The sequence below is a fragment of the Podarcis filfolensis genome, assembly GCF_964270895.1.
Source record: "Podarcis filfolensis genome assembly, chromosome: 4".
Taxonomy (NCBI): Eukaryota; Metazoa; Chordata; class Lepidosauria; order Squamata; family Lacertidae; genus Podarcis; species Podarcis filfolensis.
Genome location: NC_139607.1, coordinates 60,189,807 through 60,208,980, shown reverse-complemented (window position 1 = coordinate 60,208,980; position 19,174 = coordinate 60,189,807). Strand labels below are relative to the sequence as shown.

The window sequence follows — 19,174 nt, the reverse complement described above, 5'->3', positions numbered from 1 at the left end:
TGTGCTCCCTCTCCTACCCCTTGCAGCTCCCCATTACCCTCCAAAACTGCTTCACAGGGACCCGATTTTGGGGGATCTACATGGAGCTTCAGGGGAGAGAAGGAGGAGCAGGCCTGCAATGTCAGTGGAATCAGTTTGTTCACACATGGACACTACTGGACAAACCACAGTAACTTTGTTGGCTAGCCCATAGGCTTGGGTCATCTATAATATATATACTGTGTAATTGAGGGTGAAAAACACAATTCTGCATGTTCATTTATACAATACATAAGCATGAATAGTCAAAGAAAGGCTTCACTTTAACAATCCCATTTACTTAATATTGTTTTTACTGATATTTTTTTCAGCTGTACTTTCTTGTTGATGCAAACTGCTCACCAGCCTACAGAAATGTAGATAAATACATTTTAACAAAAGTCTGTATTGACATGCTTAGTGATCAACATACAATTTCTGTTTACACTCTTAATGTTTATTATCTAATGATAATAATATAATTATCTTTGAAAATACTTTGCAATAATTGCTAGTGATTGACTTTTTAGAAAATGTGGCATATGAAAACACTTTTATCTGAAATTAATGTCCTATGAACATACACTGAAAAACAGTTTCAGAGTATGCCCATATTCACCTTGGCTGAATGATGCATAAAGAATTGAACACAAAGGAAAATCAATATAGTCATTAGTTGGCTTGCCCTCTAGGTATGACAAATGAAGGAACAGCTTAAATTCAAACAACTTTTGGATCATGGAATGAAAGGCCATACCATAATGGTTTTAATAAATCAAATTTTAAATACTGGTATATTTAAAATTGTCAGATCTATTTGCCAGTCAGTTTTGGAATAAGCTGGCAAGCATTCAGATATCACAAAATGTCTTTGTTTTATTTTTATTTTATGTTAATAGCACACTTGGAAAATGTAACATACGTATGCAATGCTGCATACGAAAAATAGTTTTATTTTTTGTTGTACCAAGGTATTTTTACACTTATTATGAGTGTAGCTAAAATCTTATGGTTGGGTTATTTATAGAATATAAGATGCAAAGGAAAACCTAATCTGAGATGCAAAAGCCCATTACCTGCATTTAAAGCAGCACAGTCCTATGCCTGTTTTCTCAAAAGTAAGTCCCACTGTGTTTGGCGATGCTTATTTTCAGATAAGTGTATACAGGATTGCTGCCTAATTCTCTTCTGTTAGACAAAAGACCAACTAGTCAATATGCCTGTCAAAAGGCAAGATAATTCATCTATCTGCTCCTCTGGCATTCCCACCCCACTACCCTGATCAATACACACAACCCAGCCTAGACTGTACTACAGAGCAAGTGGAAGTGCCACTGTGCAAATAGCTCTACAATGATAACACATACTTTAGAAATTCTATATACATTTTCAGATGTGTACAAAACTCTTTCTCTTACTTTCTGAGATCTATTTTGGAAACTAAATTTATGTGGGATTAAATTTACTTGTACAGTGGTACCTCGCAAGATGAATGCCTCGTAAGACGAAAAACTCGCAAGACGAAAGAGTTTTTCGTTTTTTGAGTTGCTTCACAAGACAAATTTCCCTATGGGCTTGCTTCGCAAGACGAAAACGTCTTGCAAGTTTGTTTCCTTTTTCTTAAAACCGTTAATACCCAGGGAATCCGTGCTTCGCAAGACGAAAAATTCGCAAGACGAAAAAACTCAAAGAACGAATTAATTTCGTCTTGCGAGGTACCACTGTATACTCCTTTGGTCTCTAATCCTATCCAAAGTTACCAGAGAGCAGGACATGTACAATACAGTTTTCAATAAAATATGCATACAATCACTTTCCCCCTCTTCTTTCCCAAAGAGTAGCCACATCGTATGTTTAGGTGTGACATGTTGCAGACAGGGCTATAGCTAGGGGGTGAGGTGGGCTCCTGACAGGGGCACAGGCAACAGGGGGGTGCAAAATCGGCTAAAAATGTAGTAGTAGTAGTAGTAGTAGTAGTAGTAATAATAATAATAATTTATACCCTGCCCAGCTGGCTGGGCTTCCCCAGCCACTCAGGGCGGCTTCCAACAAAATATTAAAATACAGTAATGCATCAAACATTAAAAGCTTCCCTAAACATGTCCATAAATATAAATATTGATTATTGGCTCATACAGGAGGCAGCAACGAAAACCATCCCAATGAAAAGGAAATGCAAGAAAGCAAAGTGGCTGTCCAACAAGGCCTTACAACTAGCGGGGGAGAGAAGGCAAGCAAAATGTGAGAGAGATAGTGAAAGATACAGGAAATTGAATGCAGATTTCCAAAGAATAGCAAGGAGAGACAAGGAGGCCTTTTTAAACGAGCAATGCAAAGAAATAGAGGAAAACAATAGAATGGGAAAAACCAGGGATCTGTTCAAGAAAATTTGAGTTATGAAAGGAACTTTTCATACAAAGATTACCATAATAAAGGATAAAAGTGGCAAGGACCTAACAGAAGCAGAAGACGTCAAGAAGAGGTGGCAAGAATACACAGAGGAATTATACCAGAAAGATATGGATGTCTCGTACACCCCAGGTAGTGTGGTTGCTGACCTTGAGCCAGACATCCTGGAGAATGAAGTCAAATGGGCCTTAGAAAGCACTGCTAATAACAAGGCCAGTGGAAGTGATAATACTCTAGCTGAACTATTTAAAATTCTAAAAGGTGATGCTGTTAAGGTACTACACTCTATATGCCAGCAAGTTTGGAAAACTCAGCAGTGGCCAGAGGATTGGAGAAGATCAGTCTACATCCCAATCCCAAAGAAGGGCAGTGCCAAAGAATGCTCCAACTACCGCACAATTGTGCTCATTTCACATACTAGCAAGTTTATACTTAAAATTGTACAAGGCAGGCTTAAGCAATATCTGGACCGAGAACTCCCAGAAGTGCAAACTGGATTCCAAAGGGGCAGAGGAACCAGAGACCAAATTGCAAACATGCGCTGGATTATGGAGAAAGCTAGAGAGTTCCAGAAAAACATCTACTTCTGTTTCATTGACTACACAAAAGCATTTGACTGTGTTGACCACAGCAAACTATGGCAAGTTCTTAAAGAAATAGGAGTGCCTGATCAACTCATCTGTCTCCTGAGAAATCTCTATGTGGGACAAGAAGCTACAATTAGAATTGGATATTGAACAACTGATAGTTTTAAAATCGAAAATAATGGTATTCTCTAGCCCTAGCCATCCCAGGAAAAAGGCAGCACAAGCGCTCTCCTGGGTCACGTTTTCAAGAATGGCTTGCTGTGACGGAGTCCCTTGCCTTCCAACAAGGCAGAAAGGAAGGGGTGGTGCCACAACTGCATTAGTAGCATAAATACATTAAAAGTAACAGAAGGTGGGGAGAGGAGTGGTAGGCAAGGCAACTGAGGAGAAAGATGGGAGGCTAATTCACCACAACAACTTCATCTCCCTTGAAACCATTTTCACATTTTACCTGATAGATTGGCCAACTGATATGAAAGTTATACACTAGCCATTTCCTAGGGAAGTTAATGTGACTTACTTCTGAGTAGACATATAATATTTTTAAAACATCAATGCTTTGTTTTTACTTTGAGCTTATAAATAATAGTCAAGGCAGTGATCCTCTAAACACCTCATTCCCTCCAAAATATTCCAATCAAAAACCATTTTTAAATATGTTGGTTCTAGTCCAATCATTCTGTTAGTTTCTATGTGGAATTTAGAACATGTGCAAACTTTGCTCTCTTTATAACTACTGAAGTAGCATCTTACAAAAAGCACAGCAGTGCCATGAAACAAACCCTTTACAGACGTTATTTGAAAACATGGAAAGGGTGGAGCAGGAGTTTGTGTTCGCAAACTCCATGCATTCATTGGAATCACAAAGGGCCTATACAAATTCCACTCTCATCCGTGGAAGCAGGCTGGGAGCAAACCTTGCAACCCCTACTTGTGCACCTGTACCAGCACACGGACACTAAAACCCACAAGCCTATTGATTAGGTCATGGTGACCATCCTAAGGTCAAAAAATTCCCAGAAAAAATCAATGTGCATTGATTTGTAAAGCCTTTTGCCCTTAAATTAGTGGTTGGGTGGCTTAAAAAAACCCAACTTAAAATGGTGGTTCAGTATGCTGTACACTTCAAATAGAGTTGCACATTCTTTTAGTTGCTGATAACATCACATTAGTATTGTATTACTCCCTGATTAATAGATACAGCCTAAACGATACAAGAAGATTATCCCGGCAACCCAAAAAGGTATTAATATAATTCCAGAACATGATTTAAAAAAAAAAAATCATCATCATCATCATCATCTTGGTAATAGTCTTATCTTTATTCTCTCTGTGAAAGACATCAAAGAAATCCAGAATTCAATTAAAGTATCATATCTACTGGCTTACCAGTATCAAAGGTTTTTTTGCTAAAGAAATTTATCAACCTATCTGACATCCATTGAGCCCTCATCAATGGATGCATAGACTTATATTTTCAATTAATGAAACTCTCTTTCATCTCCAGAGGGTGATTCAATAGTCTTTCTGGATTAAAAGTCTGTTTTACTAGAGTCTAATTAGAATAGGCTGTTTTCAGCTGTACTTTTGTATGCTAGCCATAGTCTACTGTTCAGCAATTACTTGATGTATGTCTAACAGATTAGGATTATATGCTGGACCTGGAGGGGAAGGGGCAGAAAAGTAGATACACCATTTTCCAACAGTTGGGCATGTCCCTGTTGGGAGATATACATTGTCTTGACTTCTATATTCTTTGAGGGCCATATTTGAAATGACTGTTACTGTTATTTGTCTCTGCTTACATGAAACTTGAGAAGAGAGTGTTTTATATTTGGGAGGAATAAACACCTATACTGTTGTTTCAGCAGCCTTGTGTGAGTTAAATTCATTGTATTTTTCAGCGTTCATGCTTTATTGCTCTGGGCCCTGTGACTATAAGGGTGTGTTTTTCCCCTCTCTCTAGTTATTTCAGGGGTTCCCAGATACCCATGAGGTTTTTGAAATTGCAGCTGCAGGCTAATAGTCTCATGCTCAGGTTGTACAATATTACAAATTGACAGCACCTCAAGGTATCTGTTTGGTTGCTGTAAACCCTGAATGCCCCTTGCTGTGCTGCATGATTGCCTATGTGATATTAATTTTCTAAGGCTGAAATTTGACAAGATAAGAGTAGTTATTGATTATTATCCTCCCCAGCCGTTTCATTTCAGAACTTGCTTTCATTCTCCCAGCCAAGTTCATAAACTTTTAGGTAATTTTGACCCTGTGCTTTCTTTTGAGGTTCACATTGATCACACAGAGGAATGAGAGCCTTGGACAAACTTTTATTATAGATTACTGGAGAGTGATACATTAATTTACAATCTATTTAGTAATCTTTCCCAGTTCAGATTCTTAGGCTTTTGCCGTGTGCGTGGATGGATTTTGTTTATCATTTAGAAAAAATTGACCAGTTCCTGTTTCGTTCATCTGATTTTAAAAATAATATTCTTAGTTTTGTTGGCAGTTGGTAAAGCACAAAGTATGAGCATTTTGCTGTTTTTCCATGAAGATTGACATATTCCAAATTTGTTGTTGCTTAGTCGTTTAGTCGTGTCCGACTCTTTGTGACCCCATGAACCAGAGCACGCCAGGCACTTCTGTCTTCCACATATTCCAAATAGGTGGAATCAAAAACACATATTAGTCTACTTTTACTAAAATTAAAGCCTTTGCAAACTAGTCAAAAAGATGGACACATGTTGTAGTTACCTCTCTACCTATCTTTGTCTGAAGGTCCTCTAAACTAAAAGGGAACAACACCTCTCCCTCCTGCAACAGTGCTGGATCCAAGATCTCTCCTACTCTATGAACCTAGTTCTTTAAGCTTTTTTACATCTAATAGGAAGGTAAAGTCTGGCTAGGTCTAAGAGTATAGATGGAGACAAAGAGGTCTCTTAGGAGGACACCCATTCGAAACTAGGTTGGGCAGTTGAACCACAAACTAACAGTACCTCTGTTTCTTCTGAGTTGAGTCATAGCCTATTGGAACTTACCTTGTCAAGTGCTGTAGTCAGTGGTTTAACATAGACATTAAACAGCATGTGGGATAAAACAGACCTGTGAAATCTCATAGAATAACCACCAAGGGGTCAGCAACAATCCTCCAGCACCAACCTTAGAATCTGTAATCCAAGGAGCAGCATAACATGGCTCTCGTTGTGGCCATGAGGTCCTCCACATCCTGAGACGTCAGCATAGAAGTTAGAATACTCCATCCTAGAAGCCATCAACACAAATCAAGACAATCTTCATCAGCTGACACAGGAATATTGATGAGCAGCATATCAGCAGAATCCCTCAGGTACCCAACCCAAGACACAAACACTTAAGATTAGCACTCACAGGACAGGAAGTCTAACTAGAAAGATGGAATTCCTATAAACCAGGGGTGAGGAATCTTTTTAAGGCTGGGGACCACATTCCCTTCTATGCAGTCTTCTGGGGGGCACATGTCAGTGGTGGGTGAGGCCAGAGGCGAAAGTGGACAAAGCAATGGATGTGAATTATACCTTTGCACAGTAAGATAGTTTCTACACACTCACACATTCCATTCTAACCTCCATCCAGAAATCAAGAAGCACTATCAGAGTTCATGGCCACATTCCAGTCAGGCAAGCATATTTAAGCAGGGTGTCAAGCTGGTGACGGGTGTGTTGCAGTTTGGAGGATGTTTGGCCTGGAGATAGTCTGGATGGCCAGTTATAAAGTCCTGAAAGACTGCATTAGATGTTTCCCACCCGTGCCATAGGGCATAGCAACCTACCCACCCCTACCATACTACCCTTGAGTCTATGTTGGTGCTTTAGCAAACACCCAGAGGGGCATTGGGACAGCCTCAGCTAGGATGCTTCAGATAGGATAGGCCCTCCTTTCTCAAATAAATATGCCACTCCACTCTCAGGAATGCCCCCCAGGAACCTCTGGGGAATGTTTGCTCCTGTATGAACACATAGGTATTTGAATTCTTTCCCTGCTAAGTGTGCATTCATGTTACACAGTATTTTTCTCAAAATGAATAGATAACAAAAAACAGATGAGAATCTATATGCTTACCACATTTCATTTTCTAATACACAGTTTTGATGAAAGTAATGAAATTAAATTGACCTTTTTCCACTGATAGGTAAACTGTATAACAGTGATTACTGTTTCTCAAAGTAGTATAAGGAAAACAGATCACCAAAAGGTCTTTTTCCTTCATCTTACTCTGTGTTTTGTTTTGTTTCCTTTGAGCATCTCTTCTTTAATTAGTTGATTTCTATCTAGCCCATATTACTGAATTTATGGACAGCAATATTAATTGACATTTTGAAGATGATCATTAATAAAAGATTAGGCAAAAGCAAATGTGTATAAACTACTATCAATATTAGAACTGTGTTCTGCAAATTGGATCAATTCTCATTGATTCCTTTCACTAATCTAGAGTAATGTAGGAAGATGCATCTGAAAAAGAGTGCTGAACACACTGAAACCCTAGTGTGAGAAATGATGTGTCTTTAAAGATCACTTTGTAATGTTAAGATTGTGGAAAGCAACAAAGAAAGTCAATGTTCACTGAAATGGTTCCTGCCTCAGTTTGGTTTAAAGCAACAATCCATTTTATAGTACACATGGCCTATGCACTTAACAGATCACCTTCTGCTCTTAATTAATTTGGTGAAATCTAGATTATTTAGTGAAAATGAATAGAAGACTCAAAACTTCTAACACAGAATGGACTTCAGACGTTAAGTTGTTTTTGTTTAATAATATGGAAATGCCAAATCATTTTAGCTGAGATCATGAGAACTGAACAAGAAACCTATGAAAACTATACAAAAGCACTTGATCATACCCCTGGCCAGCGTATCCTGGTGGAATATGTATTTGAAGTCTAATGTAAATTAGAATGTAATTTATTAGAATTAAAGAAACTGTGATATATCAGTAGTAGGCAACTAAGATTTAAATGGTGTTAAATATTGATTGAAGGAGGGAAGTCAATGGATTTAATCAACATAATTACAAATGAGTAGTACTAAAACTAAATATGTTGCATCTTTTAAATATTTATTGAACCTGTATTTAAATATTTATTGCACCTTATATTCTTTTAGAAAGTATCAACTATTTGCAGTGTTCAGTTTTACCCTAACTATATGAAAAAAAATGTGGGCAGTTCTCTTAATGTTTGTGTGTGTGTGTGTGTGTGTGTGAACACAGAGTAGAATCAGAGTGATACTGATTAATACATTGGCTACATTGTAATTCAAAGCAAATGTTATTCACATATGCTTGCTAGGGCTATTTGACATACTACACTTTTAGCATGTGCATACAGTATATCTGCTTAATGCATTAATGTGTGAGAAAGCAAACACTAAGTTTTGAAAGACATATATGTATATCTGGGGAGCCATGATTCGTTAAACTTTGCTGCAGCAAGCACATATCTTTAAAAACATAATGTATGAAGCACTCTTTACGTGTGGTTAGATCTGCTGTAGCTAGCATACTGTTGGAACTATATAATCTGCTGCAGATTATCAATATTTGTTATCAAGTGCATTTCCTAAAAATAATCCAGCTCTTTGTGTTTGTAGTATTAGATGCAATTAAGAGACATGTAGGTGGTGCTGTGGGTTAAACCACAGAGCCTAGGACTTGCCGATCCAAAGGTCGGCAGTTCGAATCCCCTTGACGGGGTGAGCTCCCCTCGCTCAGTCCCTGATCCTGCCAACCTAGCAGTTCAAAAGCACGTCAAAGTGCAAGTAGATAAATAGGTACCGCTCCGGCGTTTTTGTGCGCTGCTCTGGTTTGCCAGAAGCGGCTTAGTCATGCTGGCCACATGACCCGGAAGCTGTACGCCGGCTCCCTCGGCCAATAAAGCGAGATGAGCGCCACAATCCCAGAGTCGGTCACGACTGGACCTAATGGTCAGGGGTCCCTTTACCTTTATGGTAATGTTCAGTACTTCACTGCATGCTTTAGTCCCATTGAAGATCTGATTTATTGCTTCTTTTGGAAAGTCAGGTGTGAACTGGTCAAGAGATGAAAAGGAGTCACTGACTTATATTCTAAGTAGCTTAAGACGGGAATCTCTTCAATGCTACCTACGCATTCAAACTCAGTATTAGTATTTAAAACCAGCAACCAGCAACAAAATATTTCAGTGTATTTCCAGCCCTAACAAGAATGTTTCAATTCAAGGCTCTAGCCAGCTCAAGCAAGAGAGAACTGTATTTCAGGTAGATTAAAATGGGAAATAGCAATATTTTATTTCCCTCCTGAACTACCCACCTGACACTTGCACATTAGAGGGATCAGATTCAGCCCTTAGCATTAACTCTTTATTTCTGTATAGATGGCATGGAGGAAGGTTATGGAGAAACTTTGTTTACTCCTTCTTAAATCTCAACATACAACAAGGGGCAATCCACCATGAAACAAGGGGAGATGCACCATGAATCTCTTCTCCTACTTGCTATAAACTGGCAGGGGCTCAAGCAGGCCAGCTGCCCCATCCTTTCCTTTTCCCTGCTGCCTGAAGCATTTCATGATTCCACTTCTCTTAATGCTAAATCCTTGAAAACATTTGTTGGGTAAGCATTTTTTTAGAATCACCTGTGCTTGGTTTGTTTTTTTAAAAAAATACTGTTACATTGCACATCTAGAGAGCCTTCTCAAATAAACAGAAGCTGCAGAGGTCTCCTTTCCAGCGATTCCAAAGCCCGGCCACTTTGTGTCTCTACATGATATGAGAAATCTTGCACTGCAAGATTTTTCCAGGAGCTCAGGAGAATGTAGAGAAGTTGTTTACCTAGGGTACAGTTTTATTAGCACAACTTTTGTATCAATGTTATTAGAAGGACTCTAACCACAGAATTTCGTGGATGCTCAACCAGGTCTAGCATGGTGTGGCTGGAAGAGACAGAGAGAGGCAGAATCCCAAGTAGAACTTCAGTTCTAAGTGCTCTAAGTTCTGGTGTAGAGTAGGCCTGCAACTTACGCAGGGGTTACATTCCATGGATAGTCAATACCAGTTGGGTTTAATAGCGGGTGGGGTTACCAGTGTCGTTTTCCCCAGAACCCAGCCCCCTTTTTATTTTTAATTTTTATCACACATGTAAAGTTGAATGCACACAAGCTGTAAACTTACTGTACTAGCATTTTTAGTACTGATTTGATCTCTATTTTTTAATTTTGTAGCATGCACCTTCAAAAAACTGAAAGAGAAAGCATGAAATCTCTGCCATTTAATTTAGGAAGAGACCTATCCTGTTGCCTTCAACAGTTATAATTCACAACATGTCCAATAGCTCCCTGCATGCAAATAATAGAATAGAGTATTAGAGAGGACTTTTGATTCATTTGCGACAGTCTCTTTCAGAGAAGTTTTCAAAGATGTTCATGAGATTACATATTACTGTGGTAGCAAGACAAATGGACAAATAAATGAGGGGTTTTCACCTTTCTCCTCTATCTTATCCACAAAGGCTTTTTAAAAAGGAGACCTCAGTAATGTAAAGGGATACATCCAAGTTGTTTTTTTTACATTTTGCTTTCTAATGGAAAGACTAGTCTGAAAAGCGTTGTACTTTTTATCAAAGCAGAAAATGCCTATCTTCCACCATAGTCAGAATATATGTGTACTGTATTGGATAAAAGGGTTGAAATAAATATTGTTTAATCACTGTATTTATCTTATTTAAGAATGACAGGTATTCTGAATATGTAATATCAGAAGTACTATACTTTTTTCCAAGTGCATTGACTTCTCTGTGATAAAGTACATAGATTTATGAATAAAATGTAAGTACTTAGATGACTAGCTAGGATACCGTTTAAACAAGACATTTGCAAAAAAAAGAGAGAGAGAGAGAGAGAAAGCACACAGTACGTAATATTTCTAGAATGCTACCTATTATTTCTGCATGATTTGGGGGGGGCAAGGGAGATTATAGCCATATTTTGGATAGTAAAGTTATTTGAGTTCTCAGAACTTTCTGATGGGCTTTTATTTCAATATGATTAAATATTGTTTAAAAAATATAGTACAATCAGCTTTCTGTATAGTTATTCTCCTACTAGCACCTATGATTCATATTTTTGCCCTTAAGATACTTTCCCCCATTTTTAAATACATTTTTGCTCTGCTGCACTATGAATGGCTTCAAACTATTTGAAAATATTTTGTTTGCAGTTTAATTTTGCAGGACTATACTCTATGAGATTTTTAAAACACTTAAAAATGCTGTCCTTAATATTGCCCTTCAGTTCAGCAAAATATCTCTTTCTGATTACTATAAACTGTTGCCTTTTGCTAGATGTGATAATTCTCCTTTCCTTTGCTCCACCCCTGGATAAGAAATAGTGCTTATACAAGCCTTCCTCCTTATTTGACAAGACACTGCTTTTTCCCCTTCCTACAAAGAGGTAAAGTCCCCTGAGTCTGTAATTGCCAGGAGATGAAGCAATGATGGGGAGTGATCACAGTCAATAGCTTTGATTAACAATAAGGTAGAAAATTAGCAATGCTAGCATTCAACCACCCAGCCTCCTCTTCCCCATATGTCCACCACAGCATGTGCTGGCTGCTCTGCAGAGTGTAGACAGAACACTTCACAAGCTGTGAAATCAGAGTGAAGGTGCAACAGAAGAATAAAACTAGGGACACAGTAAACACAAGAGGAATTTTAAAACCACAAAGAATGTTGCTGAAGATATTGCAGAAGTTAATCCAGCCAATGGTGTGGAAGGATAAAGTATGCTGTGTGCTGTCACTGTTTGTTTTTCTGTCATATGTGGATTTACTTGTATATGGACACTATTTGATGGAAATGGCAACTACTGTTACTACTATGACCCCATCAGCAGCTCTGATGTTATTTCCAACAGACTCTGATGACCTCGAGAGAGGAAACGACAGCGGAACACCACTTCCCACCTCAGATAATGAGGACAATTCTCTGGGCTACACAGGTAGAGTGTATCTTTCAAAACTACTACTTCCACTTTCCCATTTCCATCTGCCATTCCCATCAGTACATAACTGTTTAATCATCCTTGATGCCACTATCATAAAACATTGGTAATCAACCCAGAAGTTCAAAATACACTTCTGAATTTTTAAAGAGTTGCTTTTTTGAAGTCTGATGAAGTTGTTTACGACTGTTATTGAAAGGCATACAGTATTGTTTGAATGACATTGCTTATCCATTGTCCGGATTTTTCAGAAAACTCAGTGTAATGTTTATGTCAAATACTTGATTTTTAAAAGATCAAAATCTGTTTTAATCTCTCTTATATGTAGATACAATATACTTTTTTTCCCTTTTGCAAGATTCTTTAGTCTGTATTACATTCGGCATGTTAGAGCTATATCACATGAGACTACATCAAATGATTAACAGGCACAGTGACAGGATGGTGCATCAGAAATCTTTTTTCAATTCTTCTATCCTTATTAACACTGAGCACTGCACAATTAACCCTACTGTCATCTCAATTATGCAAGTGTCAACTCTGAATCTCTCCCATTGAGATTATTCATAAAGTTAAGTGCTAGTCAGTATCAGCAAGGCTAGCTGATGATAATCGGAAATAACTTGATCTGTAGAAAATGACAAGTGGATTATTGCACTTTCTGCTATAGACTGTGTTATACTCCATTAAAGGAAAGGTATCAATTTAAGATTTTTTAAAAAAACAACAACAACATGCATTTGTAGAAATTATTTTAATTGCTTATGAGAGGACATTTTATTAAATGTAAAACCCCATGTACTTCAGTTATATAGATGGTAAGGTGATCATTTTTAATCATAATTATATATATGCAGCACTTTATTTAATTATACTGGCTTGCTTTACTAGTTCCTAGCAATTGTCTCTTGCAATACTTTGTAGCTCACACATTTTTACTTATTTGTTTGTTTATTTTGCCAAACTCACTTTATTTTTTTCCTCTGCAAAAAGTGATATTATCTATCTCTCCCTCTTGGTGTGTGAAGTAGATAATACTAAGAAATGGCAGCAAGTCTCTCAGACTTCTACAATTAAAAACTGCAAAGCACATCTGAGTACCCCCTCAAAAAAAAAGTACAAGGCACAACAGAATCTTATATTGTTTTATGCCATATGTGTGAATTTTAAGTCAACTTACTATTCTTTCAAACAACATAAAATGATGGTTTCATATTTATAAGCATTTGAACTCAGACTCATGATCACTTATTCCACAATTCCAATGACAACATGGAGGTTTCTCCTAATTAAAGGGTTCCTTCTCTAGTTCTGTATCAGGAAAAACTCCACACATTACGCCCCATGTAGAGTTTTCAGTAACACTAAATTGAAAGAAGATCTGTTTGCACAGCAGAGCTCTGGAGCATGTTAATTGCTGATAACTTGTCCTGAAAAAAGACGTACTATGGTGAAACTGATGTATATGCATATTATATCTGACGAAAGGAATTCCAGACAGGTTGAAATCTCTGTTGCTAGATATCAACAAATTCGTTATTTTGCTCTCCCTCCCCCACCCTTCTCACTTCCCCTGTCCTAGTTTCTTCATTACTCAAAGGCTGGTATTCTCTTGCTGCCACAAGCAATGGGAGCTTGAAGTATGGCAAGTAAATGCACCTGCACATTAAACTTCTTCCTGAGGAAACTGTGGCATCATTCTTTTCCTGGGTTTTTCTTAGGATGACTTCCCCATGTGACTTTGGACCAAAGGTTCCAAAACTCAGCTCTCCTTCTCCAGTCATACAAATACAACATAGGAAGGTTTTCTTCCTTTTCCTGCAGCTTCTACCAACCTGGTGTCCTCTAAATGTTTTGGACTACAACTCCCATCACCCCAACCAGCATGGTAATGGTCAGAATGATGGGAGCTGTAGATGAGATTATGATGACATAATTTTCTGTGGACTAAAGCTTGCATTATCAGATACATGGTGTATTCCTCAGTAGACATGTGTATAATGGCGTGTAATGTGAAAGCTAATGTTAAATGACAAAATTCAAAAAGTTTGTGACAAAAAAGAACAGAAATTTATGCAAAATAAACAGTGACTTGCCTGCTTTTGAAGGGTCACTGTGCTTATTTTGCATGAATGTAGGTGCTAACTGAAAGGGACGCGGGTGGCGCTGTGGTCTAAACCACTGAGCCTAGGGCTTGCCGATCAGAAGGTCAGCAGTTCGAATCCCCACGATGGGGTGAGCTCCCGTTGCTCAGTCCCAGCTCCTGCCAACCTAGCAGTTCGAAAGCACGTCAAAGTGCAAGTAGATAAATAGGTACCACTCCGGTGGGAAGGTAAACGGCGTTTCCGTGCGCTGCTCTGGTTTCACCAGAAGCGGCTTAATCATGCTGGCCACATGACCCGGAGAAACTCTGTGGACAAATGTTGGCTCCGTCAGCCAGTAAAGCAAGATATGCGCTGCATCCCCAGAGTCATTCATGACTAGACTTAACTATCAGGGGTCCTTTACCTTTTTTAGGTGCTAACTGAATATTAACAAACTCTGCATTTTGCATTTCTTTGCCACTTAACTCCAAACTTTAACTCGTCTCATATGATATTGAGGAACAATCCTAATTATATGGTTCTATACATAGGATTAGCATTTGATCATAACCTCACAATGCAAAGTAGTGATATGTTACATGTTTGCTTGTGTGAACATTTGACATGAAACATGAAATAATATTCTCCTGTGCCCATTACCTTCTCCCTGCTGTTGCAACTTCTTACTGCCTACTTTGACAGTTTCTTTGAAGCCATAGATAATTTCTCTCACCCCCACAATCCCCACCATTGTCATATTATTGGCTATGTGTTTCCTGTAATTGAAGCTAACATAGCCATCATGATGATGTCAAAATGTTGCATAACCAATCAGATTCCGCTATGGGATTATGCCACTAAAGACATATATAGCAATTGTTTTCTATGTAATAGGGGAAAGAGGGAAGACAATGCATGTTTGTTACTGAGGTAACTAGGTAAACACACTCTCTTTTTCTGTGCTATGTTGTGGTGATTTCATCTGTGGCAAAACAGGGATAATCACAGAATTAACGAAGTTGCCTCAGCAGATGGATATTCTTTTCACTTCAAACATTTTATCCTCTTTTGAACCCTTCCCCTGAAAAGTCCATTGGGCAAGCAGACCCAATTCCCCATGTGTATACCCTACTTATAATGGGTGATTGGCTGATAGGTGTGGTAAACAGTCATCGACAGTTTTACCACACCTATCAGCCAATCACCCATTACCACCACCCTTCTGAGTAATACCCCTATCCACCCTCTCACTATATATAAGGGTCTGGTGACTTCTGTTTCAGTGTATCTGAAGAAGTGTGCATGCACACGAAAGCTCATATCAAGAACAAACTTAGCTGGTCTCTAAGGGGCTACTGGAAGGAATTTTTTAATTTTGTTTCGACTGCGGCAGACCAACACAGCTACCTACCTGTAACTAGTCCTGTTCTGTTATTAAAAAGAAAAATAAGGAAAAGAAATTAATTAAAGCCTCCCTCACATTGGGAAACAATAGAGCAATTAATAGGCTTGTCATTAAGAATCCCTATCCACGCTCATCATACCAAGCATACTGGTGCTACATTAAAAAGGGGAGCAAGTCTGAAAATCCATATAATACAGTAAATACAGGAATGCAAAAGGCCAACCGCAGTGTTGTCTAGATGGTACAAAGAAAGAATGGCAATTGCTAAAGTGCTGTTGTAGAAGCAGCCTATAACTTTCTAGTGCTTCCTCAACAAAAGCACATATAACTGTAGTCAGAAGTTCTAGCTTAATAGTCATACAGGGTTCAAGTAAAACAGCAGGGGCTATCAACCAGCAGGGCTTTGGACTGGTGCGGCCACTATTGTGTCTACAACCCGGCTGCACACAGCAGCCAGGACAGAAGGTGGAGGGCAGGATGATCACTGTGCAAGTCTAGAACTGGTTCTTGATTGTTAAAGGGCTTCAATTAGAAATTGTGAGGTTTTTCTTATCTCCCCCATTTATTGATCAACGACTGCAAAGTAATTTCTATGTGCTTTGTTACTGAAATATACTTGTGCATTATAAAAAAGATGCCAGCACATTTCCTGTTTAGCCTGCCGTGACATAAAATACTGAGACATTATTTAACAGTTCACTGAATATAGCTTATATTACACTGTTTCTTATGATGACTTGTTCAATTAGAAGCACAGCTAAACATTTTCAGATAAGGTTCACTACTTCTTATTAAGAAGGTATTTACAATCCTTATTAGTGGTATATATTCAAGAGAAACTTCCAAAACATTGCATACTTAACATAATATTACTTATCATTTACTGTGACATTTCAGTTGTCCCACAATATAGTTTTTTAATGTGTTAAAGTGTCCATATTTTAATAACCTTATCTGAGAGGACAGGAATAGCAATATTAAGAGACAGAAAGTCATTAACTAATATCATTTAGTCTACAGAAGTAGATGCTGGGTTTTTTATAATAAAAAGCACTGTGACATGTGCAAGGATTAATTCTCTGTTTGCAAGTTGTAATTTAAAGGGTACCTAAACATGACCTACTTTTCGTTATGGGTGACTTCTATGTAAATACAGGGCAAACACGGTCTAGCAAATATTGCAGGATAAATGGAAGTTATCAGTCAAAATGGCCAGTTGCTCATAGAGCTTTAGACCTGATTTTCTAATCACAAATACTATGTTATTTAGTGATATTCTTAGGGAAAGACTGAATATTTATGACAAAACTAATCAGTGCCTTCTACATAAAGAGCTTGCAAGTTCCAGGTCTTTAATGTCTACAAATAAATGGTGATCATAATATTTGTGTAGCAGGAAAGATGGAATTCCACTTTCCTGGGAGTAAAACCCACTCAATTCAATAGGACTTACTTCTGAATAGAGATGGTTAGGCTTGTGCTGCAAATCTCCATAAACAAATGATGAAGACATTCCAAAAGTAAATTGAAGAATGATTTTAAGAAGACCCTAAAAAGTTAAATGAAATAGCTTTATTCAGAACTGCTTAATGAAACAAAGATTGTAAAGCTGCAGTCCTAAACACAGTGAACACAGTGAGACTTACTTCCAAGAAAAAAATGCATAGGGTTACACTGCAGTGATATACAAATAAGAGGAAAAGCAGAGTAAAGTGAAATGTAGATTAGCACTGAACGGAAAGTTTCTATTTTAAAATAATTTTGTTAAAAAGCAGATGAAGCCATGCTGAAGAACTGGCATATGTATCAATAGCAAGACATTGCTAGTCTGACGATGTTTGAAATCGGTGATGATATGCTGATAAGGATGACCAAAAACAAAACAAAACCAGCTGACTTCCAAAATGGAAGGCTTAATTAGATGGATGGAAAACTGCAAAGAGATTCTCACTGACTTAGGCCTACTACAACCCTGATAGTCAACCATGACAGTCCATTAAAACAGTTCCAGTTGAATTATCAAATTCCTGGATACGATAAAGTAGATAAAGAATGGTACAGCTACTGAACAGGACTTAATGCATGCTAAACACTGGGTGACCAAAACTAGCTGAACTATTCAGAGAAGTATGGGAAAAAGAGACTGTTCCCAAGGATTGAAAGCATAGCATTGTTGTCAAGATGCCAAAGAGGATGCCCTTGCAGATGAGAAGAATTGGAGGGGAGTTTACCTGCTCTCTATAGTAGAGAGCCTAATGCAAAATTGTCTGAAGAAAGAGTTGATAGAGAACTATCAGGCAGAGGGAGAACAATGTAGCTTTCAGCCTGGTGGGTCATGTAACAATCAGTTACACTGAGAACATATAGGAAAAGATGCATATAATTAGTAAAAAAAACGGATAAATAGTTTTTTGCCGGGTCTACATTACATGGTTTTAGTTTGTGTTACACGTATTTGCTGCTTTTGTGTTTTTAATTATCTTTAGTGTACATCGCCTTGAGAAGGTTATTTAGAAGACAATTAATAATTCACTGATGATGATAATCACAATGATGGTGATGATGATAACTATTATTCACTGTTTGCATTTTCAAGGACATCCCCCCAAAATTGAGCAGTTTGTCTAATCCATCATCAAGTGCATTATCTAACTTGATTACAACTTTTATCAAAGAATAAACTGAGACATCCAACCCACTGCTCACATTTTTTTACATTAAAATAATTTCATTTTAAATACAAACACAGTATACTTTAAAAGAAGAAGCACAATCAGTTATACACCTATACAAACTTCCTTTTCTGTTAAATCTATTTTGTTTTCAAACTCTAGGCCTATCCCAACCCCACCTCGGATCAAAGATAGTTATTATGAGCTCTTGGGGAGCCTAATTCCCCACCAGGCCCCTAGTTTTTACATTTTTCTTTTTTTCACTCAACTAACATTTCAGCATTCTACAAGTCTGGAAATTCACAAATGTTTATCAGGCTATTTAAAAAACTTTTTCCCCCTTATGATTTTCAAACTTACGTATTGCTTAATGCATAGGGGATCCCCAGAGTATGTAAAAACTATTTCCTTATTTTTGGATGGGCCCATTTTCCTGCCAAACCATAGTCACTTTTAAACACCTGAGTTTGTTGTTGAAGGGGATACTTATTATGGTTACAATAGTTATTGCAATCTATGATACAACACAGGGAAGACAGCAGAGGAAGGGGAGAAAAAGTGAAGCTCAAACAAACATGAGAAGCACATTGAATGCAAACCAGTTTATAGATGAGCATGTCCATGTACAACTATATATGTCCATTAACACTGATTTTTTAAAGTAGATGGACAATGTAAAACTGGGTAGTCGAGCAGTAAATATAAAAATATTTTCAGATGCTTTTGAAGAAAATGCTGAAATCCAGCAACTGAAAAAGAATTGCATTCCAAGACGGGTTCACTGTCATCCACAATGCACAATGCCCCTCTTATAACTAAACATCTGGATAAACATTTATCAGACTTGAATATGCATCCCCAGGGCACATAAACAAGATGAAAACTGTGCAATCAGCCCACAGGGAAGCTTTAGTCATTTTCGTAGGATCTTCTCATTGTCTCAAAAGGAAGATTTGCCCATGTACAGGTGTGCAAGATTAATCTCCA

General features: G+C 37.9%; 1 protein-coding gene across 2 annotated transcripts in view; it reads left to right on the top strand.

Annotated features, from left to right (window-relative positions):
• ROBO1 (roundabout guidance receptor 1) overlaps positions 1-19,174 on the top strand; it is a 573,037-nt gene that overhangs the window by 229,729 nt on the left and 324,134 nt on the right. For both annotated transcript variants that reach the window (XM_083611370.1, XM_083611369.1), the window contains exon 3: positions 11,940-12,023. In XM_083611370.1, coding sequence (XP_083467496.1) covers positions 11,940-12,023 — 84 coding nt within the window. The remainder of the gene's footprint in view (positions 1-11,939; positions 12,024-19,174) is intronic.